This window comes from Asterias rubens, chromosome 9 (genome assembly GCF_902459465.1).
Source record: "Asterias rubens chromosome 9, eAstRub1.3, whole genome shotgun sequence".
Lineage (NCBI taxonomy): Eukaryota > Metazoa > Echinodermata > Asteroidea > Forcipulatida > Asteriidae > Asterias > Asterias rubens.
Window position 1 is genome coordinate 11,083,266 of NC_047070.1, and position 27,278 is coordinate 11,110,543.

The 27,278-nt window shown below is 39.9% G+C and overlaps 1 protein-coding gene across 4 annotated transcripts in view; it reads left to right on the top strand.

The window, feature by feature from the left end:
• Positions 1–27,278, top strand: part of LOC117294784 (dedicator of cytokinesis protein 1-like) — a 70,221-nt gene that overhangs the window by 21,090 nt on the left and 21,853 nt on the right. For all 4 annotated transcript variants that reach the window (XM_033777302.1, XM_033777305.1, XM_033777303.1 and 1 more), the window contains exons 11-35: positions 56–119; positions 994–1,144; positions 2,420–2,540; positions 4,465–4,546; positions 5,847–5,971; positions 6,323–6,421; positions 7,763–7,841; positions 8,575–8,678; positions 10,136–10,361; positions 11,096–11,193; positions 11,676–11,765; positions 12,613–12,713; positions 14,321–14,455; positions 15,248–15,359; positions 16,453–16,630; positions 17,351–17,478; positions 17,941–18,042; positions 19,005–19,198; positions 19,446–19,625; positions 20,377–20,587; positions 21,778–21,863; positions 22,466–22,625; positions 23,287–23,418; positions 24,256–24,369; positions 25,662–25,751. In XM_033777302.1, the coding sequence (XP_033633193.1) occupies positions 56–119; positions 994–1,144; positions 2,420–2,540; positions 4,465–4,546; positions 5,847–5,971; positions 6,323–6,421; positions 7,763–7,841; positions 8,575–8,678; positions 10,136–10,361; positions 11,096–11,193; positions 11,676–11,765; positions 12,613–12,713; positions 14,321–14,455; positions 15,248–15,359; positions 16,453–16,630; positions 17,351–17,478; positions 17,941–18,042; positions 19,005–19,198; positions 19,446–19,625; positions 20,377–20,587; positions 21,778–21,863; positions 22,466–22,625; positions 23,287–23,418; positions 24,256–24,369; positions 25,662–25,751 (3,162 nt within the window). The remainder of the gene's footprint in view (positions 1–55; positions 120–993; positions 1,145–2,419; positions 2,541–4,464; positions 4,547–5,846; positions 5,972–6,322; positions 6,422–7,762; positions 7,842–8,574; positions 8,679–10,135; positions 10,362–11,095; positions 11,194–11,675; positions 11,766–12,612; positions 12,714–14,320; positions 14,456–15,247; positions 15,360–16,452; positions 16,631–17,350; positions 17,479–17,940; positions 18,043–19,004; positions 19,199–19,445; positions 19,626–20,376; positions 20,588–21,777; positions 21,864–22,465; positions 22,626–23,286; positions 23,419–24,255; positions 24,370–25,661; positions 25,752–27,278) is intronic.

Consider the following 27,278-nt stretch of genomic DNA (forward strand, 5'->3'; position numbering starts at 1 on the left):
TATAATTGCCAAACTGTTAAGATTTGCATAATTGATTTATTTTTTGTTATGACAGGATCTCGGTGCTAAGGATCTACAGAGAGAAAAAGTCTTCCTGGTGTGTCAGATCATTAGAATAGGTAAGTAGTTAGCCTTGACTCTTCACATTGGTTCATTCAAACAGTAAAATAATAATGTCAGATGCAGATGGATGTTGGTAAAAGACTGAGGTTTCCTACTCACTGGGTGTAATGATAAAACAACAAAGAGATATTGGTCAAGCAGTCTTTTCTCTAATCTGTATAGATGATATAGTCAGGTGATCTGCATTTAACCAATTAGAATGGACTAAATGTGTTCAGGTGATCTACTCTCGACCAATCAGAAGGATGAACTGTCCTAGAGATATGGTCAGGTAATCCAATCACAATAATAATATTTGAGTTTATATAGCGCTTTTTCACTCCCGAATGGGTGTCTCAAAGCGCTTCAAATTATTACCCCTGGTCACTGGGCCTTAATTCACTCCTTAAACCATCTCAGCTCCCTGGGGAGTATACAGCCTCGTGCAACAAATGCGCTACTCGGCTAAATCAATCACAAGAACCATCTCTGCCCTCACAGGTCCCCATTTACCCCTGGGTGGAGAGAAGCAATAATGGTTAAGTGTCTTGCTCAGGGACACAAGTGTCACGACCGGGATTCGAACCCACACACTGCTGAACAGAATCAGCAGAGCTTGAATTCGGTGCTCTTAACCGCTCGGCCACGACACCCCACAACCGATCAGAATGGATAATATTGTCAGGTGATCTGATCTTGACCAATCAGAATCGGTAAAACAGTCAGCTGATCTGCTCAAATCAGAATTGATAAACTGCACTGGACATATGGTCAGGTGATTTGATGTCGACCAATCAGAATGAATAATACGGTCAGTTGATCTGTCGTAGACCAACCAGATTTTATAAACTGTCCCAGGTGTTTATAATGAATTGTTGCTTGGCTTCTCAGGGAGGATGGAGATGAAAGAGGGTGATAATAACAAGAAGTATACGTGCGGGTTGAAGCGACCGTTTGGTGTGTGTGCCATGGACATCAGCGATATCCTCTCAGGCAGGATAGAAACGGATGAAGACAAACAACACTTCCTTCCGTTTCAAGCGTAAGCAACACATTTTTGAAATCTTTGTTAACAAATACTTTAGAGGGAAGGTACACGTTTGTTAATCACTCTTAAAATTAATGGCAATGAAATTGTTGGTAAGAAGCGTGCAGCAGCTTTTGATTGTTTAAGCATGTTAAAAAACATTTCACTTACAAGTGAGTTATGTGGTAATCTAAGAGAGGTTTGCTGTAACACCATGTAAAATCTCTTTTGAGTAGTGTTGTTTCTGAAAAGATAACTCTGCTTAAGCAGAAAATAGGGCTTAATAATTCCCTGCTTAGCAGAAATGAGCAGGCTACCAGTCACAAATTGCACATGTGACATAGTAGTTTTGCTGGTGACCTTATTCTGGTAAGCATAATTTGGTTGTGCTTAGCTATTTTTGTTGCTTCCAGCAGCTCCATGAAATTGGGTCCTAGAATGTACAAGGTTATTCTTTTTGTAAACAAAGGTTACATATTTCTACAAGTATGTAGAATGTGAAACTTGCATGGTGGAATAAAGACTAAGAGAGGTTTGTGGCAATACCGTGTGAATATCTCTTTTGAGTAGTGTTGGTTCTGAAAAGAAGTGTTGGCTAATGACTCAACATTTCGATCAGTATGCTCTGATTGTCTTCAGTAGAAGACGGCATCCTCTTCAGAACAAACACTTCTCAAAGGTGTCACAAGGTGTTACCGTAAACCTTTCTTGATTTATCAGATTACACTGATTGAAACGTAGAGCAGAGCCACCACTTCTCACAAAAGAGATTTTTTACATGGTGTCACTGCAAAAATGAATTACTTAGTATTCTTCCACCATGCATTGCTTTAAAACCACTGGACACTATTTGGTAATTGTTAAAGACCATTCTTCTCACTTGGTGTATCTCAACATATGCATAAATAATGAACCTGTGAAAATTTGAGCTCAATTGGTCATTAAAGTTGTGAGGTAGTAATGAAAGAAGAAACACCCTTGTCACACAGAGTTGTGTGCTTTCAGATGCTTGATTTTGAGACCTCAAATTCTAAATCTGAGGTCTCGAAATCAAATTTGTGGAAAATTACATCTTTCTCAAAAACTACTCCACTTCAGAGGGAGCTGTTTCTCACAATGTTTTATACTACCTACCAACCTCTCCCCATTACTCGTTACCAAGTAAGGTTTTGTGCTAATAATTATTTTGAGCAATTACCAATAGTGTCCACTGCCTTTAATGGTATCTTATTTACATATTTTTCAATATGATAATTTTTGATAAATTGTTGTTCTCTGTGGTTGATGCAGGAGTACCGGTGAAGACTCGTTAGATAGCATCGTGCGCAAAGTGGTTACTGCAAGAGAGATCAACCATAAGGGACAGGGAATATGGGTCGGACTGAAAATGATGCCTGGTGACATCAAACAGGTGGGTCACATCTCTTTAGTGCACAACATCCTGAGGTCCATTTCCCGCCTCCATTTCCCGCCTTTATTTCCCGCCTTTATTTCCCGCCTTTATTTCAAGCTAATCCACCTCCTCAGTACTTATTAAAAGCAGCATGCAGCATCAGAGAGTCCATCTTTTTCTAGAAGACGATCAGAGCATACTGATCGAAACGTCGAGTTGAAACCAACGGTTCTTTTCAGAACCACCCCAACTCATTAGAGATAGTCATTACATGGTGTTACCACAAACCTTTCTATATCCTGAGGGCTACTAAACTGAAATCACATTTCATAAAAACGCTCTTTTTTGAAATAAGAATAATAAAAAAACACAATAAAGACTTGTACATGTAATGCACACATATCCACCCTGCTGGGGTGTTCAAGGCGCAGTAAAACAAACCAAAACACACACAGCAAAATAAAGTCCATAAAATTCTTGAGAAGAGATTTGAACTTCGTGGTACAAAGACAAGATCTAAGATTGAGTGGTAGTGAGTATTGAGTATACAGTGCTATGGTGTATGGGTAAAAACCAAGATTAATATTATTAATTTTTTTAAGAGATGTTAAATTTGCATCACGGATAAAGAATTTTAACTTTGGTTTTAACCCATACACCGATGTGTCTTAGCACAGTATACTCAGAACTTTCCCGAGTCCTGTGAAAACAATATCACAGGCATGTTACTCGGGTGGGATTCGAATCCATGACCGTTGCAATTCTAGAGCAGTGTCTTACCAACTAGACTACCGAGGTTGCCCGGTAGCTAGAGGCAGTTCGAATCCTATGTTTTGGCTTTATTCTTTATCCCAAATGCAAATTTAACATCTCTTATCAACTTGAAGTAGTTCTGTGATATAGTTAAAATTAGTTCAAATTAAGAATCCCTTTTTTTTTAAGTAGGAAGGTACATGTACAAGTGTTTTGCAACTTGTTTGCTCCTTTTAAGTTTCTGCCAGAATATATTTACTATATAAAAAAACGTAAAATCTCAGAAATCGTTTTTTTTAATAACTTTGGGTTACAGGGAAGGTACACATTTGGCAATTACTCAAAACAAGTATAAACTTAAAAACTGACTTGGTAACAAGCATTGGAGAGCTGTTGGTAGTATACAACATTGTGGGAAACGACTCCCTCTGAAGTAGCGTAGTTTTTGAGAAAGAGGTAATTTCTCACTACAATAGTAAAAGACTTCTAGCTAGAAGTCTTTTATTCCTATCTGAAAGCACACAAATTCGTCCAACAAGGGTGTTTTTTTCTTTCATCATTTTCTCGCAAGTACGATGGACAATTGAGCCCAAATTTTCACAGCCTTGTTATTTGATGCTTATTAGGGGATACACCAAGTGAGGACACTGGTCTTTGACAATGACCAAACGTATCAGTGCCTTTAAACTGAAAGTTTACCAGAGTGGACTTGAACCTGTGACCGCTGGCTATGCAAAGTGTCCCCTTGGGAAGTGTCTATGGAAGTGTCGTGGCCGAGCAGTTACGAGCACCGAATTCAAATTCTGGTGTTCTGATCAGCAGAGGGTGGGTTCGAATCCCTAGCCATGACACTTGTGTCCTTAAGCAAGACACTTAACCATTGCTTCGTCCTTCGGATGGGAAGTAAAGCCATTGGTCCCATGTGTTGTGTAAACGCATGTAAAAGAACCCAGTGCACTTATCGTAAAGAGAAGGGGTTCACCTCGGTGTTCCTGGTTGGATTGGCAGCATTTTGCGCCAAAGCACCTTTTAAACATTACATGGTGCTTAGGACTAGGTCTTATATCTCAAACTTCGTCCCACTCCCTGCAGTAGTAATACCTGGCGCTTTTATACTTTGGCCAAAGGCGCGTTATAAATAGGGTTATTATTATTATTATTTTCATGTATTTGTTTGGTTTGAATGTAGGTTTGGAAGGATTACCCTCACCTCATGGACAGCAAGACGGCTATTGCTAAGAAGATGGGCTTTCCAGAGGTCATCATGCCAGGTCAGATACTGTCTAGAATTTCTATTTTAAGTTTTGGTGTACATGTACATGTGTTTGGTTTTAAAACAAGCGATCAAACACAATACCACTAAATTCCTGCAGGTTTTATTCACAGTCACGACAGTCATGGCTTGAGTTCATGATTCTCTTCAAATATTGGGCTAACTAGAGATGGAGATTGCTAAAATTTGCTTCCCTTCACCCAGGAGGATAAATTAAAGCCTTTGGATATAATAGCATTTGCTAACATCTACTCCCAAGGCCCACCTTCCAACAGGCTACCTCAATCCTTCACTATCCTCCACTATGTTTGGACTTTGAGAAGATTGGTATGCCTGGCCCATTGATAAGCAGTTGTTTTTTGGGGCCTCCATCCTTCAGTCCAAACACAATCAGACAACTTCCTGATCGGAGGATTTTAGAGTATTACGGCTAATGCTCAATAGCAGTGATAAATTTGTTTTGTAGGTTACAGTAGAGAAAAAATGTTATTTGGTGGATAAAAAAATGCTGTATTGTGTCTTTTTATCTTTTGGTATGTTCTTGTTCCACTCTTCTGAAGTGGCCATTAATTGATATCCCTCACTAAAAAAAACCCACATACACAACACCCCCCCCCCACCCCCTCCACCAAACTGAAGTCTCCTTGTAGTGTGTCGTGACCGATTGGTCTAGAGAATTGAACTAAAGTTGGATGGTCACCAGGGTGTGGGTTGGAATCCCGGTCATGACTCTTGTGTTTTGGGGGTGACCCACTTAACTATAATTGCTTCTCATCACCTAGGGGTGAATGGATATCTGCGAGGGTAGAGATTGTTGATTTGAATGATCAGCAACCTGTGTGCCATTTTGGCTGCTGGTGCTGCATATTCCTAAGGAGCTAAGGTGCTTTGACGCAATATTTATTATTATGAGCTTGAAGCTTAGTAAGGTTGATAAAGATCTGAGGTGTTTTTTATTTTTTTTATTTAATGCAAGTCGCCAGACACACAAGGCCTGAAGGCCACTGCATGGTGTGGGCTACAATTATTTTTATTCCAGAGGCCGTTGCCACCTACTCCTGGGGCTGAAACAGGGTTAAGCATTTTACAGACCATATGGATGTAGGCTTGGGTATCATCAGTCCGAAGCCTGGCCGGTATAGCAGAAAGCACTACCTCCCCAATTTTACGTAGCAAGTGTCACGACCGGTATTTGAACCCACACTCTGCTGATAAAACATCAGAGCTTAACCGCTCGGCCATGACACGCCAAGATAACAGGTTGGTTAAACATTCCGTTTGTTTCTTCTTGCCTATAGGTGACGTCCGCAATGATGTCTATGTAACACTAATGCATGGAGAGTTTGATCGTGGTAACAAACCCAAGGCCAGGAATGTAGAAGTATCCATGGAGGTCTGCACAAGCGATGGCACATTACTGGAGGTAACATTTCTCAAACTATTTGCCAGGCAGTCTAAGGGCCATGTCACACAAGGCAGTTTGCAGGCAACCAGGTTCAGGCAATCTCCATGAAGAGAATCCATTCTCGTTTGAAATGTTCACATATTATTATTTGCGATTAATTGTTCATAACCTTTTTTGCAACTATGTAGCGAGCCCAATAGAACAGGTCACAATAGCACCCTCAAGTGTCTCTTTTCCCATTTTACAAACTGTCTGCAATCCTTTTTTGTTGTTAAACAACTATTTTTCTGAAGGAATTTAAACCGTTAACAATGATGTTTTTGTGCAAGTAGCTGTTTAATACTGTGTTACGTCTGCTCTTGCGCTTAGGATGTGATCCACACGGCTGCAGGAGAACCACCTGGTAGTTTCTATCATTCTGTTGTCTACTATCAGGTCAAATCACCCAAGTTCTGCGAGACTGTCAAGGTAGGTGTAGCTTTGAGATACGTGGGAGTGGGATGCCGTACTCTGTCGGTGTTCCCTGCTTTCTCTTGATTGCTCCAAGCTCATGGAATACATATGTCAACTCTGGAATTTGAAAATGCTGAAACTTCCCGAATGATTGTTCAGTGAACCACTTGGCGAATGCTCAGAGCTAAAACCCAAGTTGCCTATAAATATGGTCTTCTGGCGATGACTAGAGCAAGCTAGTCGAAACGTTGAGACCAACCCAATAACTGACTCCGCGGTAGTACAGTTAATTACGATCCTATAAGCTGAAGTAGTAGTCCCGCCCTATTTCTATACCATCCGCCCGGGTAATAGTTAATAAGCAGGACAGTTCTTTTCAGAACTGAGAAGTCTCCTGAACACCCGAAAAATCTACTCCGCAATAGTAGAATAAAGCAAGACAGTTCTCTAAGAACAAACTCTATCTGGCAAGTATAGATACAAACATGGTGTTACCGCAAACCAAATATATATTGATACCTCACCATGCAATGCCTCAAATCCTTTATAAAACGGTGTGTATTAGGAGATATCTGTTGAGAAGATATAACTACGTGTAGCTGTTGCAAACCGCTCACCAACCAAAATGAACCTACAGTATAAATGCAATAAAAACTAATGTCCTGGCATTTTGACCCTTTTGGGGTCTTTCTCATAGGCTTCATATGAGAAATAAAAAATATAACACAATTGTTAAGCCCCTTTCACACGAGAGCAATTTAGCAAGGGTCCCTTGCTAAATTGTAGCATGGTTGTAAAATTTTACAAAATGCACCTCGTGTGAAAGGACAATAATATGTGGAGGGTTCAGGGTCCCTTGTCAAATCTTGTCCAACATTGCTACATTTTGTCGGAGGTCCAGACCTACATGTACGACAAAATCTCATACTAGCAGAAGTTTTGACCAAGGACGTGGGCTACATCATCGTGTGAAAGGAACCCTTGTTTATTGAACAACGTCCTAGGTTAAAAAGTCCCATACAGTGCATGCTATTGTGGGTGCTGTTTTGTCCAACTAAGGTGATCAGGATTACCAGTTCGTCATATCACTCTCATGTCGCACAAGGGTTGTTAGTTTTTTAACTTTGCAGTGTGAAAGCTCACAAAATCAGTCACGCATGGTGATAACAAATAAACAATCCATGCTCGTAAATTTTGTAGCAAGGGACCCTGGTTACATTTTGGCTGTGTGAAAAGGGCTTTAGTTTTCGAGAAAGACTCTACTAGGTTCAGAGTGTAAGTCCATTAACGGGAACTACACTATCTTTTGTAACTTGTCTTTTTTGCTTTGACCAAGTGACTTGATTTCTTCTGCAGGTTGCCATACCTATAGAGGAGTTTTGCCAGACAGATACCCATTTAAGGATAACATTCAAACAGAGATACTCCACAGAGAGTAAGTATTCCAGGGAATGAGGGAAGATTTAATCAAATATTTTCTCTCGCTTGTCCCGTACAAACCCCTCGCATATGACATCACACGCACTAAACAGCGCACTCACTGAGGTTAACAAAGACATACATGTACATGTACAGTGCACATGCATCACATTTCCATTGTATGACATCTGCTCTTGCAAATGCAAAGGTCGTGGGTTTGAATCCCACTCGAGTGATTTGCCTTTGGAGTTGGTTTTACAGAACTCGGCATAAGGCATAAAAAAAAATGTTGTAATGGCCTAACAGATTTTGTTTCTTCGTTCCCCTTTTTTGCCCCCTTCCAGCAACGAAAATGACATGTTCTCTGAATTGTTTAAGCTGGTAGTACATTGTACATGTATACACAATAACAAAAGAAAACAGGGGTACACACAACAAATAGTATATTTTTAAACTCTTGCTGACATTTATTTCATTTTTATGTCTTTTATAGATTTTTATCATTAAATTTCTTCCCTTGAAAAAAAAAAAGTATCTAGGGTCGGCCATATTTTTAGGGTAGGTCGGGCTACGCCAACATAACATTTTTATGCCTAAGTATGGAGTATTCAATATCGTGTTAGGGTAAAAAAGAATTATATTCTTTAGCCCAAGAGCAGTGTATCTACTTGTCTGCTGCCAGCTAGTGCCCTGAAAAGTCCAAGCATTCCCCTTTCACTTAAAATTATTTTTGTTTTGTTTTTTTGCAGCCAAAGACAGACAAGAGAAACCCTTTGGTGTTGCTTACCTGCGTCTAATGACAGCCATTGGAACCACTATCGTCAATGGTGAACATGAACTCTTAGTATACAAGGTAGGTTAAAGGCAGTGGACACTATTGGTAATTACTCAAAATAATTATTAGCATAAAACCTTACTTTGTAACGAGTTATAGGGAGAGGTTGATAGTATAACACATTGTAAGAAACGGCTCCCTCTGAAGTAACGTAGTTTTCCGAGAAGAAGTAATTTTCCACGAATTTGATTGCGAGACTTTAGGTTTAGAATTTGAGGTCTCGAAATCAAGCATCTGAAAGCACACAACTTCATGTGACTAGGGTGTTTTGTTATCTCGCAAGTTCGATGACCGATTGAGCTCAAATTTTCACAGGTTTGTTATTTTATGCACATGTTGAGAAACACCAAGTGGGAAGACTGGTCTTTGACAATCGCTAATAGTGTCCAGTGTCTTTAAGCAACGGTCACTTCTACTTCTACTTCTACATGGACGTGGTACTCGACAATGTCCATAAGTCAGGATATACATGTAAGGTCAAGGAAAAACTTAATGTGCATGTGCAGCGTGGGTGCCAATCCATACAGTGCCAATTAAATGAATTTACAAGGTGCAAGTAACAAGAGATCCATGAAATTATGGATTACATGTACATGTAACTGCCGCTACAAAATTCCATAAACACTTCGTATGATGGTGAGGATACATTGTACATGTACTTCCTGTGAATGTGAATGCGATGCAAATTTGACGTGAGTTTGGCGTCACAACTCTGTTTGCGCTGCGATATTCGCAGGAGAGTTAAGCACAACTCAACTGTTGCAAATCTTTCGTTGCGAATTGGTGACTTCAAAACTCGTATCGCATTTGCTATCACAGGAAGTATGAACCGGGCTTGAGGTGCTGCCAGGAAGGGTGTTCAACCAGGAGACTGCATGAGGAAAGAAAGAATACATGTACTTGTAGAGATGGATACGTGTTCCTATGGTTTTGATGTGTGCTGAGTTGCTTTTGCGTGCTTAAAGCCATTGGACACTTTCTGAACAGAACAAAAATTAAAAGTTTACAGATTTACAAATAACTTACTGGGTTTACAGAAGGTAATGGTGAAAGACTTCCCTTGAAAAGTTGTTCCATGAAATGCTTTACTTTTTGAGAAAACATTAAAACAGTTATCAATTCTCGATATCACGAAAAACGGATTTATTTTAAACACATGTCATGACACGGCGAAACAAGCGGAAACAATGGTGGGTTTTCCCATTATTTTCTCCCGACTCCGATGACCAATTGAGCCTTAATGTTCACAGGTTTGTTATTTTATATATAAGTTGTGATACACGAAGTGTGGGCCTTTGGACAATACTGTTTACCAATGTAGTGCGATTGCTTTAAGCAGTCTTATGAGATTGGGCCCTGGATATTGGGAGCTCTGGGTACATTAGGCTGGCTACGTATGCTTTCTACATGTAACTCGCGCATTTAGAACAAGAAAATGAAATATTTCTTTGTATTTAACTTATAATTCCTTCCAGTGTGACAAACTTCAAGAATCCATTGGCACACATTACCTGGACCTTCCATCAACCAAGCACGAGCTAGAAAGAAAGCACCAGAGTCAGACCAGTGGGGGCAGCGGGGGTAGCTCCAATAGTCTCGGCAGTACGGGCAGCCTGGTCCGCAGTAAAGGGTACAATCTAAGCTCCAAGGACTCCCTGCATATATCAACGTTGGTCTGCTCGACTAAACTCACACAGAATGGTGAGTTAACACACACTTTCAGCAGGGTATTTTTTACAGGGTTCCAGGTGGCTAATGATGCTTAACATATTATTTTACTTTAAAGGAAGAAGCAATGTTGTTTCAGTTTTGGTTAAGGACAACAAGAAGAAAAGACCCAATACAATAGAGTTAATATAGACAGAAGAAAAGACCCAATACATATATACAATAGAGTTAATATAGACAGAGCAGACAAAGCACAAGACTCATACCAAGACTCAAACCCACACTTTGCTAATAAGAAACACCGAAGCTTGAGTCCTGTGCTCTTGTCCGCTAGGCCACGTTGTGCTAGGCTTTTGGGTTAGGGATTTTGAGAAGCCCTGATTTTGGACATGGGGGGGGGGTCATGGCTGAAGGAATAAGAGCAGTGAACTCAAACTCTGGTGTTTCTGTTCAATAGAGTGTTGGTTCGAGTCCCAGTCCTGGTACTTGTGTTCCTGAGCAAGACTCTTAATTATAATTACCCCAGGGGTAAATGGGTATCTGTGTGGGCAGAGATGGTTCATAGATTGATTTAGCTCAGTGCGCTACATATTTGGCAGCACAGGCTGTATTGTATACTCCCAGGGAGCTAAAATGGTATAAGGAATTAATTAAATGGCCCAGTGACCTGGGGTACTAATGTTGAAGCGCTCTGAGACGCCCTTTGGGATTATAATGGGCTAAATAAAAACCTACTATTTTTATTACTATTTTTTGAATTGTTGCAGTTGATTTGTTGGGTCTGCTGAAGTGGAAGAGTGATCGGAGTAACCTTCAGGCCAATCTGGAAAAACTAATGAAGGTTGACGGAGAGGAAGTTGTCAAGGTAACTCATCAAATCAAACAATTGAGTTAATTTGTTGCATTTTTTTATATAATATCATTCATTTCTTTTCATTTTTTTGGGCTGTTAACCCATGGAATACTAACGATCCTTAAAGCTAAAGTACATGTAGCAATCCCAGCCGTTTTCCTACCTTCCGCCCAGGTAGTGCTTGATAAGCAGGAACGCTCTTTTCAGAACTGAGAGGTCTCTCGAAAAATATAAAAATCTACTCCACGGTAGTATAATATATAGCAAGACAGTTCTCTAAAGAACAGAAACTCTACCTGGCAAGTAGAAACACACATGGTGTTACCGCAAACCAAATACATGTATATATTGATACCTCACCATGCAATGCCTCAAATCCCATATTGTCATATTTATAGAGCTACATGTAAACTTGTTTTTCCGGTCAGCAGGCACCCTATTACATTGTCTTACTTTTGGATTTGGGGTTTTTATCCCTTGTTGTTTCACTACAGTTTCTACAAGATACCCTGGATGCATTGTTCAACATCCTGACTGAGAGTCCTCAATCTAACGAGTACGATGAACCTGTCTTCAACGCATTGGTAAGTCATGAATGGATAGTTCTTCAGTGGTTATTAGAAGATTTGACTGTTTTACATAAAAGTAGTGGCTTCCTATTGAGTGCTCAAATCCGAAGAGGACATCACGTGGCCATGTGATGTAAACACAGTAAGAAGTGTTTAAACATAGGCGTGGAACGCAAGCTTACGTGTGGCATTAATTTACTTGTAACGCAATCAGTACATATCAGTGCTGAATATAAAAACTGTTAGCACAGGCGTGTATGCACAATGGTGACAGAAATTATAAATATTTAGAATTGTCTTATAGATTTTTCCATCATTATTACAATTTTTCATCAATATTGCGCTTTTAACAAAAGGACTTCTAAGTTTGGGAATAAAAGAGAAGAGCCTTGCAATAAAGGACCTTGCCCTCGGCTTGGTTCTAAACGGCCTTTTTAGACCTCTTCCCCTACTTTTTGATTCCCTTAGTACATCAGTGGTTCTGGCAGTATGATGGGCTCATGAAATCATGCCTGACCCTGCTGGTTTTAAATGGCCTTTTTAGACCTCTTCGCCTACTCTTTTATTCCCTTAGTACATCAGTGGATCTGGTTGTATGATGGGCTCATGGTATCATGCACGACCCTGCCGGTTTTAAACAGCCTTTTTAGACCTCTTCGCCTACTCTTTTATTCCCTTAGTACATCAGTGGTTCTGGAAGTATGATGGGCTTAAGAAATCATGCATGAGGACTGTGCTTTCAATTTGAGTAATAATGGAATTACCTGTAGGTATTTGATTTGAGGTAAAGCAGCTTCGAGGAATTGTTGTGCACAACTGGATTGTTCGGCAGGGTGAAAAGTTGATTGTTTTTCCTTTTCAGATTTTCATAATCGGATTGATAGCGGACCGTAAATATCAACAGTTCCGACCAGTACTTGACGCTTATGTGCAAGAGCACTACAGTGTAACTTTTGCTGACATGTAAGTACTAACAGTTCAAAGTAGTGATGTTTAAAGGCAGTGGACACTATTGTAATTACTCAAAATAATTATTAGCATAAAACATTACTTGGTAACGAGTAATGGGGAGAGGTTGATGGTATATAACATTGTGAGAAACGGCTCCCTCTGAAGTGACGCAGTTTTCGAGACCTCAAGTTTAGAATTTGAGGTCTCAAAATCAAGGATCTGAAAGCGCACAACTTCGTGTGACAAGGGTGTTTTTTCTTTCATTATTATCTCGCAACTTCTACGACTGGTTGAGCTCAAATTTTCACAGGTTGGCTATTTTATGTATGTTGAGATACACCAAGTGAGAAGACTGGTCTTTGACAATTACCAATAGTGTCCACTGTCTTTAAGGCCACTGTAAATGCACAATTCTTTGGTAAAGGTCCCTGAATATAAAACAATCTTTCCATGTTCTGATGAGCAAACTTTAAAATTTCTCTTATTATGGAAACCTTTTCCGTCTTGTTATTATGTTGAATGTTGAAAAATTTATATTCTTTATCCCCGATGCAAATTTAACATCTATTATATATCGTTGCGGTACCCGCTGCCAAAAACACAGGATAAGAACTGACTCTAGCTACCGGGCAATCTCAGTAGTCTAGTTGGTAAGACACTGCTCTAGAATTGCAAGGGTCGTGGGTTCGAATCCCACCCGAGTAATATGCCTGTGATATTTTTTCACAGGACTTGGGGAAAGTACTGAGTATACTGTGCTAACACACATCGGTGTATGGGTAAAAACCAAAATTAGTATGTTGAATGTTATTGTAAATATCTCCTTGATTGTTGTACAAAATCGCACTCATTGCAAGAGGCAAGTAGTGGCAACTCTGCCAGCAAAGCACCCTTGTTATTTGGTTTCATCAGGCTTGCAAGCTACAGTGATTAAAGATATTGGACACTATTGGTAATTGTCCAAGACTTGCCTTCACAGTTGGTGTATCTCAACGTTTGCATAAAATAATAAACCTTTGAAAATTTGAGCTCAATCAATCATCGAAGTTGAGAGATAATAATATGAAAACTCTTATCACAGGAAGTTGTGTGCTTTCAGATGCTTGATTTCGAGACCTCAAATTCTAAATCTGAGGTTTCAAAATCAAATTCGTGGAAAATTACTTCTTTCTCAAAAACTACATTACTAAAGAGGGAGCCGTTTCTTATTATCAACCTTATTATCAACCTCTCCCCATTACTCTTTACCAAGAAAGGTTTTATGCTAATTATTATTTTGAGTAATTACCAATAGTTTCCACTGCCTGTAAGTTCACTGCCTTTAGGTATTTTGCTTCAGCCGCGCCACTCATCTGGAACTCTCTACCACTTAATCTTCGATCTTGTCTTTGTACCGCAAAATTCAAGTCTCTTCTCAAAACTTATCTTACATGTCACAGGTTTTCAATGACTAATTTTATTGTGTCTGTTTTTTCTTTGTGTTGTGTTTTGTTTGTATTATTATTGTTACTTATCAGGAATCCTTGGTTTCATTACCAGGAGTATATAACAATGGTCTGTTGAGTAACGTACAATGTATGTTTGATTACTAATATTCATTTTCTGTTTGCGCTTTACAGTAAGTTGATGCGGGTGTTTAAGAACTATCTTGACAACGCCGGGGAGAAGGGGATGCAGGATCAGCTCCTGAAGGCACTCAAGGCAATGGAGTACATCTTCAGGTTCATCTTGAGGTCACGGACCCTCTTCACTGGGTGAGTAGTAATAATAATAACAATGTATGTGTTAATACTGTATTCTGTTACGTATGTCCAAGGTTAAACCCCTTAAGTTGGTACGCACGGCAGACTAATAAAACAATGGAGTTACCAAAACAATTAAAGAAAGGGAGAACCAGCAACTGACTAAGGCAATGGTTGAAACATTTTTTGTACAGTAACAATTAATTAAGTAATTTATTTACAAAAGCAAAGCTTACAAAGGTTGATGACAAAATGAAGTTAGATATAGCATAAATCAAGGCATATATCGTTAATGAACTAAATCAGTATAAAGTAAGATTCGGCCAAATATCAATGAAATTAGAATACCAGTTTCCGTGCTCAATCGACCCAAGAGTGCTCGGGAACGTAGAGTCCGGCGCTCACCACCGGTAGGTAGCCTTCGGTAGTACGGTACATGTAGAACATCACAGTTAAGGTAGTCCAAGACCCACAGTTCTATGTCCAAAGAATTCCTGTCCAGGGGTGGATTTCACAAAGGGAGTCCTAACTTAGGACTAGTCCTAGGCAATGCTAAGAGATACATGTAGGACCAGTCCTAAGTTAGGATGAGTTACTGGTCCTAACTTTGGACCAGTCCTATCTCTTAGCAATGCCTAGGACTAGTCCTACCTTTGTGAAATCCACCCCTGGTATATTACTGATAGCTTAGGCAATGGGTCAGCTGGGGCGCTGAAAAGGCCTCTTCTTAAACTGCTGGTGGCCTTAGTTGTTACCAAACACACTGGATTCATACATGTATGTTTTATTTTGGTGTCATATTAGATTGCATGGTCACAACACAGGCAGGAATCAATTTGAGGCTTTATTGAAAGATGTCTTCCTCTCACTCAAGTGGCTTATGGCTTACACGTTGGACAATGTACTACTATGTCAGGTAAAATAGCAATCTATGAAGTCCGCTTCATTGTCATACTTCACGCGAAATGCGTCACTTTTTTCCCCCTTCATGATGGCTGTGATTGTGTAGTGCTGTATGATTTAAAGACAGTGGGCACTATTCTTAATTGTCAAAGACCCGTCTTCTCACTTGGTGTATCTCAACATATACAGAAAATAACCAACCTGTGAAAATTTGAGCTAAATCGGTCGTCGAAGTTGCGAGATAATAATGGAAGAAAAAACACTCTTGTCACACGAAGTTGTGTGTTTTTTGATACTTAATGTCGAGACCTCAAATTCTAAATCTGAGGTCTCAAAATCAAATTCATGGCAAGTTACTTCTTTCTCAAGAACTACTAAACTTCAGAGGGAGCCATTTCTCACGATGTTTTATACTATCAACCTCTCCCCATTACTTGTCACCAAGTAAGGATTTATGCTAATCATTATTTTGAGTAATTACCAATAGTGTCCACTGCCTTTAAAAGAAGCAGTTATTGGTTTGATGTCCGTCTCAAGGACACAGGTATAATGACATGGATTTAAAGGATTTGGGTATTTTAAAACACAATGTCCACAGATTTACATTAAACTTTTTGAAGATAACGATGGTATAAAGCGTACCTTAAAATATTAGTTGCTGAGGTGCTGTAGTTTTTGAGAAATGAGTAAAACAATGTCATAAAAAATTGTTTTTACATGCTAAAATACTGAGACGAAAATTAATTTCATGACATTGTTTTACTCATTTCTCAAAAACCACAGCACCTCAGGAAGTAATATTTTCAGGGAAGGTTTCTATTGTCATTAACGTCAAACTGTGTAAGTTTAGTGTAAATCTGTAGACATTGTGTTTTTTGTCCTACAAAAAGTACATAGACCCTTTAAACAAACCCACACTTAGAGATGATAAGACAATCAGGGTCAAATTTAATGACTCTGCTTACTGCTGGATGCTATGCTGTAAGCGAAATATTTCCTGGTAAGTGGTAAGCATTGCCATGAAATTAGGCCTTAAAATCGAGTTGATTGAGAAATAAATAATCAGGAAAAGCAATTTCAGAAATGTTCTACTTTTTTATTTGCAGGGGGCAGCGATGAAATATCTACCATCAGTACTGACGGACACGCTGGAAATGCTCGAGCCTAAGGAGTTGGCCATTCTGGTCAAGGAGTTCTTGGTCAGCCTCCCTCCTGACCGACTGGTCAAACAGAAGATGGACTGCATCAAGGACATTGTTCGTGGAGAACTCTTTAGACGGAGAGGTAATTTAATTTTCCAAAATTATTTTAATTGTTATGCAAGTGGCAGGACACGCAAGGTGTGGGCTATAATCAGCTTTTTTTTTCAGGCATGCCAGGGGCTGTTTCCACCTACTCCTATTTAGGGTTGAAATAGGGTTACCCCCTTTACAGTCCATACGGATGTACAGGCTTGGTTTTCATCCATCAGATAGCCTGGTTGGTAAAGCAGAAAGCACCACCTCCCTAATGCAGCATCTTGAAAACTACCCTAAATGAAATCTGTTGATTTTGGGACGAACATAGACAAATTTATTAGAGTGGGATTTGAACCAACGATCTCCATATTTACGGTCCGGTGCTCTCAACTATTTTAGAACATTATAACCCTCCTGCTATCAGAAAACACGTATCTCTTGAGATGACTACCACGGTAGTAGCAATTTGAGGCACACACATGCTGATGAAAGAGTAGATAGGTTATTGCAGTGTTGATTTCTGAGACCCTATTCGTGTGAAAAGGGTGTTTTTCTTCTTACATAGTTATCTCGCAACTCAGACCACCAATCAAGCTCAAATTTTCACAGGTTTGTTATTTAATGCATATGTTGAGAAACACCAAGTGAGAAGACTAGTCTTTAACAATTACCAATAGTGTCCACTGCCTTAAAGAAGCTCTCTTTGTGGTCTTTGCTATCAGACGTTCTTCCGTAACCTCCAGTAATTGATTTTCTCTCCTACCAGATTGCAGAGCTGTGCTTCTTCCCATGACAACGATGTTCCTAAAAAAGCTCCTGACCAAGAAAGAAGACATGAGACAAGTGTCCGAGGTCCTCAGTGAAATTCTGGATACACTGTGGCGGAAAGACATTGTAAGTATGAAAATTGTTTCTTTCTCTTAACTTCTACATTGTTGTAGTGTATGAACTCTCCTTGAAATTTGTCAGTGTCTCTACGTGTATACATAAATCCCAAAGCACACAGATTCATGGCCATAATCATTGTCCTGTCTTGTTATAGTCAACTAATGTGTTTGTCACCGTCGTTTCATGTGTTTGTCATTGTCATTTTCCTTTATTTATAGTGGCCAGTCCTGTGTTTGTCATTGTTATTTCCTGTAATTTTCTGTTTTCTTCATTGTCATTTCCCTGTGTTTGGTTATTTTATTTCTTTGTTTGTTTGTTATGGTCATTTTCTGTGTTCATCTTCGTTTATTTGTTTGTGTACATGTACGTATGTCATTTTCTGTGTTTGTCATGGTCATTTGCTGTAACATTGTTGTACGCTGACTGCCTGTGCAATTATAAAAAAGATGTGATTTTGTTTTCATTCAGGGGCCGACCCACGGCGATATCTCTGAGGTGATGCACTCGTTATTAAGGACAGTGATTCAGTCAGTTATCTTCATGTACATGGACAATGACGAGACCCTTATCGTAAGTAACGTATACACACACCTCTTCCTCTCCACTTGGTATACATATGTTCTTTTGTCAAGCTGTGACTAACTCTATTAAGATCTCTTTATACTCTACACTGTACGTTCTAACTCTGCTTTTGAACAGGGACCAGGGACAGGTTTTCAGGGACTAGTCTTCACAGTTGGTGTATCTCAACGTATGCATAAAATACCAAAACCCCGTGAAAATTTGAGCTCATTTGGTCATCGAAGTTGCGAGATAAAGGTGAAAGAAAAAACACCCTTGTCACACGAAGTTGTGTGCTTTCAGATGCTTGATTTCGAGACCTCATGTTCTAAATCTGAGGTCTCGAAATCAACTTTGTGGAAAAATACTTCTTTCTCGCAAACTACTTCACTTCAGAGGGAGCCGTTTCTCACAATGTTTTATACTATCAACCTCTCCCCATTACTTGTTGCCAAGTAAGGTTTTATGCTAATAATTATTCTTAGTAATTACCAATAGTGTCCACTGCCTTTAAGTGTCGTGGCGGAGCGGTTAAGATCACCAAATTCAAACTCTGGTGTTTCTGATCAGCAGAGTGTGGGTTCGAATCCCCAGCCGTGACATTTGACCATTGCTTCGTCCTTCGGATGGGTTGAAATCCGTTGGTCCCCTGTGTTGTGTAAATGCATGTAAAAGAACCCAGTGCACTTATCGAAAAAGAGAAGGGGTTTGCCACAGTGTTCCTGGCTGTGGCTGCTTAATGCGCAGTAGCACCTTGTAAACCCTTATAAGGTGTTAACTAATTGGGTCTCAAAATTCATCACTGCAATAACCTATCTTTCTGAAAGTTTGTATATACTCAGCGCCATTGAGTACCTTGTTTGGTAGATACATGCGCTATATCAGACTTCGATATTATTATTATTTAAGTTTAATGACCAAAGTTATTCAATGTAAACAGACCCACTGATGGTTATTATTATTATCTCCAGGGGAGGTTTGTGAGCAGCATGATCTCCATCCTGCATCAGATGACAGAGTACCACTACCAGGAGTACATCAACGCCTTCCCAACCAGGACGGACCTCTTGGACTTTCTGATGGAGATCTTCATGGTCTTCAGAGATCTCATCTCCAAGAATCTCTACCCTAATGACTGGGCCACCATGATTGTCCAACAGAACAGGTATGTGTTGTTGCTTCAGTGGTGTGTCATGTACATGTTTGAGTGGTCTTGTTCACCGAACCCAAGCTCTGCTGTTGTCAGCAGCACAGTGTGGGTTTGAATCCTGAGAAAATTGCTTGGAAAATTAATCTACTTTGCAAAATTAGAGGAAATCATTCACAACATTATTACATTACATGGTATATCGGCTGGTAAATCGTTCTGCTGAGCAAGATGACACTAATCTTATTCTTACCTCTTCCTACAGTGTGATTCTGTTTGCCATGAAGCAATATGCACGCGTTCTTCAGCGTTCGTTTGTCCGCATTGACGACTTTGAGTTTCAACTCTGGAATAACTTCTTCCATCTGGCTGTGGCCTTTGTGACTCAGGAATCTCTGCAGCTAGAAAACTTCAGCCCAGCGAAACGAAACAAGATCTTAGAAAGGTTTGCCTAACCTTAATCCTCCTGTAATCCCATCCAAATCCCAACTGCACCAACTCGGCCCAATTTCATGGCTCTGCTTACTGTAAGCTAAGAAATGGTACTTAAGAAAGCAGAGAATTCTGCGCTTACAACAAGCAAATTCGGCGCTTGCACAGTAAGCGGAGAATGGTGACCGTAAGCGAAGAATTTACGCGGTAAGCAGAGCCATGAAACTTGGCCCAGATCAACTCATTATTGCATAGGTTGTCATGTTTGGGTTCTTGCTGTTAGAACTCTCTTCAATGTTCATCATCGGCATTGAAGCTGTCCTGTAATAATACTGAGTGCATATATAGCGCTCTATCTACATGCATCCCAAAACACTTAATTTTTTCTAACAACAGCTATGTTTTATAGTGTGAATTATGAGATGCATTTGTATAGCACCTTGTATGGGTGTACAATGTTATTCGACTCAAGTTGCAGCCAGCCATACCGGAAATACTGGGGCAAACCAGAAGTGGACCATAAAACACATGTAGGAACTGAAGTGTAGGAGTTACTTACAAGTTGCTAGTTAGTTTTCACTCCAAAGCTAGGAGCTTTGTCAGGCTGGCAACCGTGTCCAATGCTTAACCGCCTTTTATATCCTTTCTTTATCACTGTCTTTGCAGTACATGTAGTTAGGTCTTCTTTGTACAAGAAACACTTCCTACCTGTATAAGTATTCTTTTCCTCTCAAATCACACCATGTACCTCTTACATGTCTTAGATATGGTGACATGCGCCGAGAGGTTGGTTTTGAGATCATCCGCACCATGTGGAACTACTTGGGTAAGAACAAGATCCGTTTCATCCCGGAGATGACAGGGCCATTCTTGGAGGTCACCCTGGTACCAGAGGCGGAGCTACGGAAGGCCACGCTGCCGATCTTCTTTGACATGATGCAGTGTGAATGTAATGTCAGAGGAAACTTCAAGGAGGTAAGTAAAACTTCTCCAGATGTTTGATGGGATACTGTAGATAAAGACCATATCACAAATACTCGGTGAGAGCATCTAGGCGTTAATTGAGGTGCATCCTTGTGCATTTGTTGGTACATGTAGCTAGACCAGCATGCACCTACATGTAAGTCTACGCCTAACATGCGTGTACCGAGTATTTGCGATAAATAAGGTCTATGTGCCCTTTGTTTTGGCTAAACCGCTCTCTATTGAAATCTTGTGCTTGTATCGGGCATGGGCATGATGATATATGTTCAGCAAGTCCCATTCGAGCCTGAACATCTGACGTCACACTTCGAGGCTTGTGAATAGCCAAAAACCTGCCTTGAGCCTACTTCAATCCCTTTCCAAAAGTACCTTAGACCTCGTATTCATTTCGCATGGATATTCACAGTAAAATCCTTTGTTCATGTATACATATAAAAACAACGGTGTACATGTACAAGTACATTATGCACACTGCTGCATGCAGAGGGCCGGAAGGGCAGCTGACAAAACATCACCACGTACCAATCAAAACACAGATATGGAAAGCATACGTCACTGCACGTTTATTCAAAGAAATCATTTTATCCAATGAAATCACTGGTTCTGTTAGCCAGTCTAGTCCCTTTCCATAATATCCAATGAAATCACTGGTTCTGTTAGCCAGTCTAGTCCCTTTTCATAATATCCAATGAAATCACTGGTTCTGTTAGCCAGTCTAGTCCCTTTCCATAATATCCAATGAAATCACTGGTTCTGTTAGCCAGTCTAGTCCCTTTCCATAATATCCAATGAAATCACTGGTTCTGTTAGCCAGTCTAGTCCCTTTCCATAATATCCAATGAAATCACTGGTTCTGTTAGCCAGTCTAGTCCCTTTCCATAACATCCAATGAAATCACTGGTTCTGTTAGCCAGTCTAGTCCCTTTCCATAATATCCAATGAAATCACTGGTTCTGTTAGCCAGTCTAGTCCCTTTCCATAATATCCAATGAAATCACTGGTTCTGTTAGCCAGTCTAGTCCCTTTCCATAATATCCAATGAAATCACTGGTTCTGTTAGCCAGTCTAGTCCCTTTCCATAATGTTATCTTGAACTACATCAGTTTTACTGCCACTGTCTTCTAAAAGGACATTTTTAGAACTTGGTCTCAATAAATTTATCTTGGTTCTTCTTTTCTCAGTTTGAACGCGAGATCATCAGTCAATTGGACGTTCTTGTGGAAGGAGGTCACGGAGATGAACTTTACGTTGATCTGTTTGGACAGATGTGAGTAGAACAAGTTGTGTATTACAAAACTCACTTTGAATTAGGTTCAAGAATCCAGAACAATGTGGCCTGTTTACTAACAAAATAAGCCTTGTATGAGCCATATATGACTCTTTCGCTGTGCTGTACACAGATACAGAGTCCTAAATATAAGGGTTCATTTCTGGGGGTTGAAACATTTTTGTGCGGAATATATGAAGACCAAAACCCACCGCAGAAAAATGTATACTGCCATGGAATTTGAATCTGTTGAAATTAGTGGCTTCTTGCAGGTAAGAATTATGAAGCTTTGGAAATTTTCTGTCCCAGGAATGAACCCTGATATCCAGAATGTCACTGTAGTATAACACAAAAGTGTAAGGCCGCCAGGGCTAGCCTGATATATAACTGTTCACAAAATCCCAATAGTACATGTAATGTACATGTACATGTACCTTGACGTTTTTCATTATGTTCTAGTAAACATTACCAGTAAACATGATGAAGTTTGCTGGTATGGTGTGTTTATTGGAAACTGGATGGCGCGAATGAAGTTCCTTTTTCTTACAAGTAATAAATTATGTTGTCTCGTTATAATCGTAATTTTCATTCCTCTCTTATAGTATCGGTGAGTACTGCACCCAGCACCCAAACCTGTTGGGCACTGAAGGAATGACATTTGTCAAGTTAGTACGAGACCTAATGGGAAGGCTCCTAGACTACAGGGACATCATCCATGAAGAGAGCAAAGAGAACAGGATGAGCTGTACTGTCAATCTGTTGGTGAGTCAAAAAGGGACCAAGTATTGAGCCTTGCGGAACCCCACAACACTGTTAATCTTGTCAGTGAAAAGAAGTACTGTGTATTACTTGTACTTTTGTATTTTTTTGGATTCAAGTTTAAAAGGGTTAGTATAAGTAAATCTCCAGAACACCACAATCAATTTCAACTTCTCAATGGAGAGATGAGTGGGCCAAGTGTTGAGCCCTGTGGAACACCAGTTTCTAGAACAGAAAATAACAGTTAGACTTACATGTAGAACAAGGTGCTCAGCAAAAGGTTGTGCTTTAAGGGAATAAAAGAGTGGTCGGAGGTCTTGAATGTTCGTTTAAAACCGGGAGGGTAGTGGCCGTGTGATAAAGTACCGAGCTGAAGGGGAGGTCCATCGCATTGCGTTGCCGTCTTTATATCACACATTTAAACACCACCTTGTGATGTGCTCTCTGCCAATATGAATAGCAAAGCTGTCTGGGGTACAAATGTATTTATGAATATAGATTGAAAGACTCAAAAGTCTATTTCCAGGATACAACAATCAATTTAAGCGGGCCAAGTATTGAGCCTTGTGGCACACCATATTCTAGAACAGAAAACGACATTGAGACCAAGCACATGGTGCGCAGAAAAAGAATCCCAAACAATCCATTTTTTTTCTTCTTTCAGAATTTCTACAAGGACATTGACAGGCAGGACATGTACGTTCGTTATCTGTACAAACTTTGCGATCTCCACTTAGAGTGTGATAACTACACAGAGGCTGGCTTTGCACTTCAGCTACATGCAGACAGACTTCAAGTGAGTAAAATCAGTGTCATACTTAAAGACAGTGGACACTATTGGTAATTGTCAAAGACCAGTCTTTTTGGTGTATCTCAACATATGCATAAAATAACAAACCTGTAAAAATTTGAGCTCAATCGGTCATCGAAGTTGCGAGATAATAATGAAAGAAAAAACACCCTTGTCACACGAAGTTGTGTGCTTTCAGATGCTTGATTTCGAAACCTCATCTGAGGTCTCAAAATCAAATTCGATGAAAATTACTTCTTTCTCGAAAACTATGTCACTTTAGAGGGAGCTGTTTCTCACTATGTTTGATACTATCAACCTCTCCCCATTACTCGTTACCAAGTAAGGTTTTGTGCTAATAATTATTAGCAGTGTCCACTGCCTTTTAACACAGGCCCCATTTATTATACCTTATAGGAAAATAATGACAGTACATAGTGACCTCACTGTAATATATCTTTTTAGTCGTACAAATTTCTTTTCTTTTTTAATCGGAGTTGCACCGCTTTTTTTCATACAAAAAGACAGATATGCTCTTCGTTTCAATTTATTTTTGTCAATACTTTTCAGAAAAGGCCGGGAAAAAAATGAATTCCAGAAGCCCTTTTGACTTATTGAGTACACTGAGGTCACGCATAAAAACCGGTAAATATTTTGCAGATGAAGCAACGGTGTGCTGCGGAAAGACTGACATACATGTAGTGCTATTCATGCGCATATTTGGACCCAACAATTTTTACTTTATTGGAGATTGCAAGAGAAATTCTAAGACAATGCTATCTACAGATATAAAGAATTGTGTTACACTTGTGTTTAAAACACAATGGTGTTATTCTCTTTCAGTGGTCTGAAAGACCCTTGTTGACACACAGCGATAAATACCCAGAAGCGCAGACGGAGAGACAGCTGAAGGAGTTACTGTATTATGACATCATAGACTTCTTCGACAAGGGCAAGGTACGACATCCACTTGATTTGATTTGATTTGATTTGAATTAAAGAGCTATGTCATCATGATAAACACATTAATCAATTAATACAACATTTATTTCCACATTCACATGGTGGCATCATCCTAATAGCGGATAGGAGGCTTGTGGTGGATGTGCCCGTTACAACAAAACAAATCAACAGCACTGAATAGAAGAATAAATAAATACTAACTGATACGGTATATTACTACACAACGGTTTAACCATGGTTAAACAAGGTCACTAGAACAGTACATGTGTATGAAGTAGACAAAGGGACTAATAATTACATGTACATGTACATGTATAGACCGTATTGAATATGACGTCACTGTTCAAATATTTGCACTACAAGATGGCGTCTGCGAGCGTGTGCATGAGTGTGTGTGTGCTAGTGGGTAGAAATCAAACCAGGAATTTTACGTGCTGCGTGTTTCTTTGATGTACACGTGTTGACGCGCATACGGTTTGACCTACAAGATGACGACTTTCATAGCAAAAAAGGGGTTATTCAATACGGTCTATACGTACATGTACAAACAACATGATTGAATTATGAACAGTCACAAAGTAACCGCTCCAGGTGCGCTCTCCATAGATTTGGAGGGAAGGTGCACAGTGCAGTTAATACTTGGTGAGGGTAAGATTTTCTTCTTTGCATTACCCCTTTAAGATGGTTGTTGATCTAGGCAGTTCTTAAAGTAGGTTTGACTTTTTAGCTGTAATTGGTTAACTTCATGATGTGGTCTCTGGTGCTGCATACTCTTAAAGACACTGGACACCTTTGGTAATTGTTAAAGACCAGGCATCTCACCTGGTGTATCTCAACATATGCACAAAATAACAAACCTGTGAAAATTTGAATCCAATTGGTCGTCGAAGTTGCGAGAAAACAATGAGATGAAAAAAACACCCTTGTCGCACAAGTTGTGTGCTGTCAGATGCTTGATTGCGAGACCTCAGCTAAGGTCTCAAAATCAATTCAAATATTTAAGTGAGAAATTACTTCTTCCTCAAAAACCATGTTAATTCAGAGGGAGCCGTTTCTCATAATGTTTTATACTACGTATCAACAGCTCTCCGTTGCTTGTTACCAAGTAAGTTTTTATGCCAACAATTATTTTGAGTAATTACCAATAGTGTCCAGAGCCTTTAAAGGAGACTTGATGATATATGAACTGCCATTTGCCTGGTGGACAGGATTTGGAGTAGTGTCGGTGCGTTTGATACTTGATTTAAATCACCTAATAAATACTTGTTTCTGTTACTTCTTACCAGATGTGGGAAAAAGGAATCCTGATGTGCAAAGAGCTTCAGATTCAGTACGAGAAGGAACTGTTTGACTACATCCAGCTCGGCGAACTGCTGGTGAGTTTTTCTTTAACCATGCAGGGATTAGATTGTTCAGACTTTTTATGTCAGGCCTGGTTAAGAAAATCTTACAATATTTTTTCCACACATACAGGAAATTCTGCTCATTGCAGACAATTGTATCATGCTCTATTGCATCAGACTCAAGATCTGGCCCAAATTTCATGCCGCTGCTTACCGTGGAATCCTTCGTTTAGCGCAAACCATTTGCTTGCTGAAATAGCACCCATACGTGTATGGTTATCATATTCCAATAAGACATAGAGCTCAAGCTCCCCATGTTGCTCCGTCAGAGCTCTATAGACCGTTATCATGCTGTCTCCATCTTGGTCATGTGCCTTAAATAAAATAACAATAATGAATGCTAATAATCTTCTTGCAACTAGGAACCAGACTATTTTGTTCTTCCAGCCTCGATTCGGTAACATTGATATCAATGGGAGAAATTCAAGATGGCTGCGTCTTGATAAAGGTTTATAGTGTTTGGTTGTGAGTCAGAGTTCTGGTGAAAAGGTCATCAGAGTCCTCCGTGGTATGGATAGGGTGTAAGTTGTCTTATGCTAAGCACCTATGCTAAGCACCTACATGTACCTGGGAAGAGTAGAGGTGTACATGTAACTATAACCCCTGCCAGATGTTAACAATGGGGTATCATCTCTGCCATGACCCGTATTAATGACTAACACCATATGGCAGTCTGTGGTACCAGTGTCATCTGTACAATTATAAGAAACCCATGCACCCAATGCTAGCCTGGAAGGTATAGTACTTTGTGGCAGTGTGTGGTACCAGTGTCAGCTGTACAAACAGAAGAAACCCATATACCCAATGCAAGCTTAGAAGGTATGGTACTTTGTGGCAGTGTGTGGTACCAGTGCCAGCTGTACAAACATAAGAAACCCGTGCACCCAATGCTAGCTTAGAAGGTATGGTACTTTGTGGCAGTGTGTGGTACCACTGTCAGCTGTACAAACATAAGAAACCCATGCACCCAATGCTATAGCTTGGAAGGTATGGTACTTTGTGGCAGTGTGTGGTACCACTGTCAGCTGTACAAACATAAGAAACCCATGCACCCAATGCTATAGCTTAGAAGGTATGGTACTTTGTGGCAGTCTGTGGTACCAGTGCCAGCTGTACAAACATAAGAAACCCATGCACCCAATGCTAGCTTAGAAGGTATGGTACTTTGTGGCAGTGTGTGGTACCAGTGTCAGCTGTACAAACAGAAGAAACCCATGAACCCAATGCTAGCTTAGAAGGTACATGTATAGTACTTTGTGGCAGTCTGTGGTACCAGTGCCAGCTGTACAAACAGAAGAAACCCATGAACCCAATGCTAGCTTAGAAGGTATAGTACTTTGTGGCAGTCTGTGGTACCAGTGCCAGCTGTACAAACATAAGAAACCCATGAACCCAATGCAAGCTTAGAAGGTATGGTACTTTGTGGCAGTGTGTGGTACCACTGTCAGCTGTACAATCATAAGAAACCCATGCACCCAATGCAAGCCTGGACGGCATGGG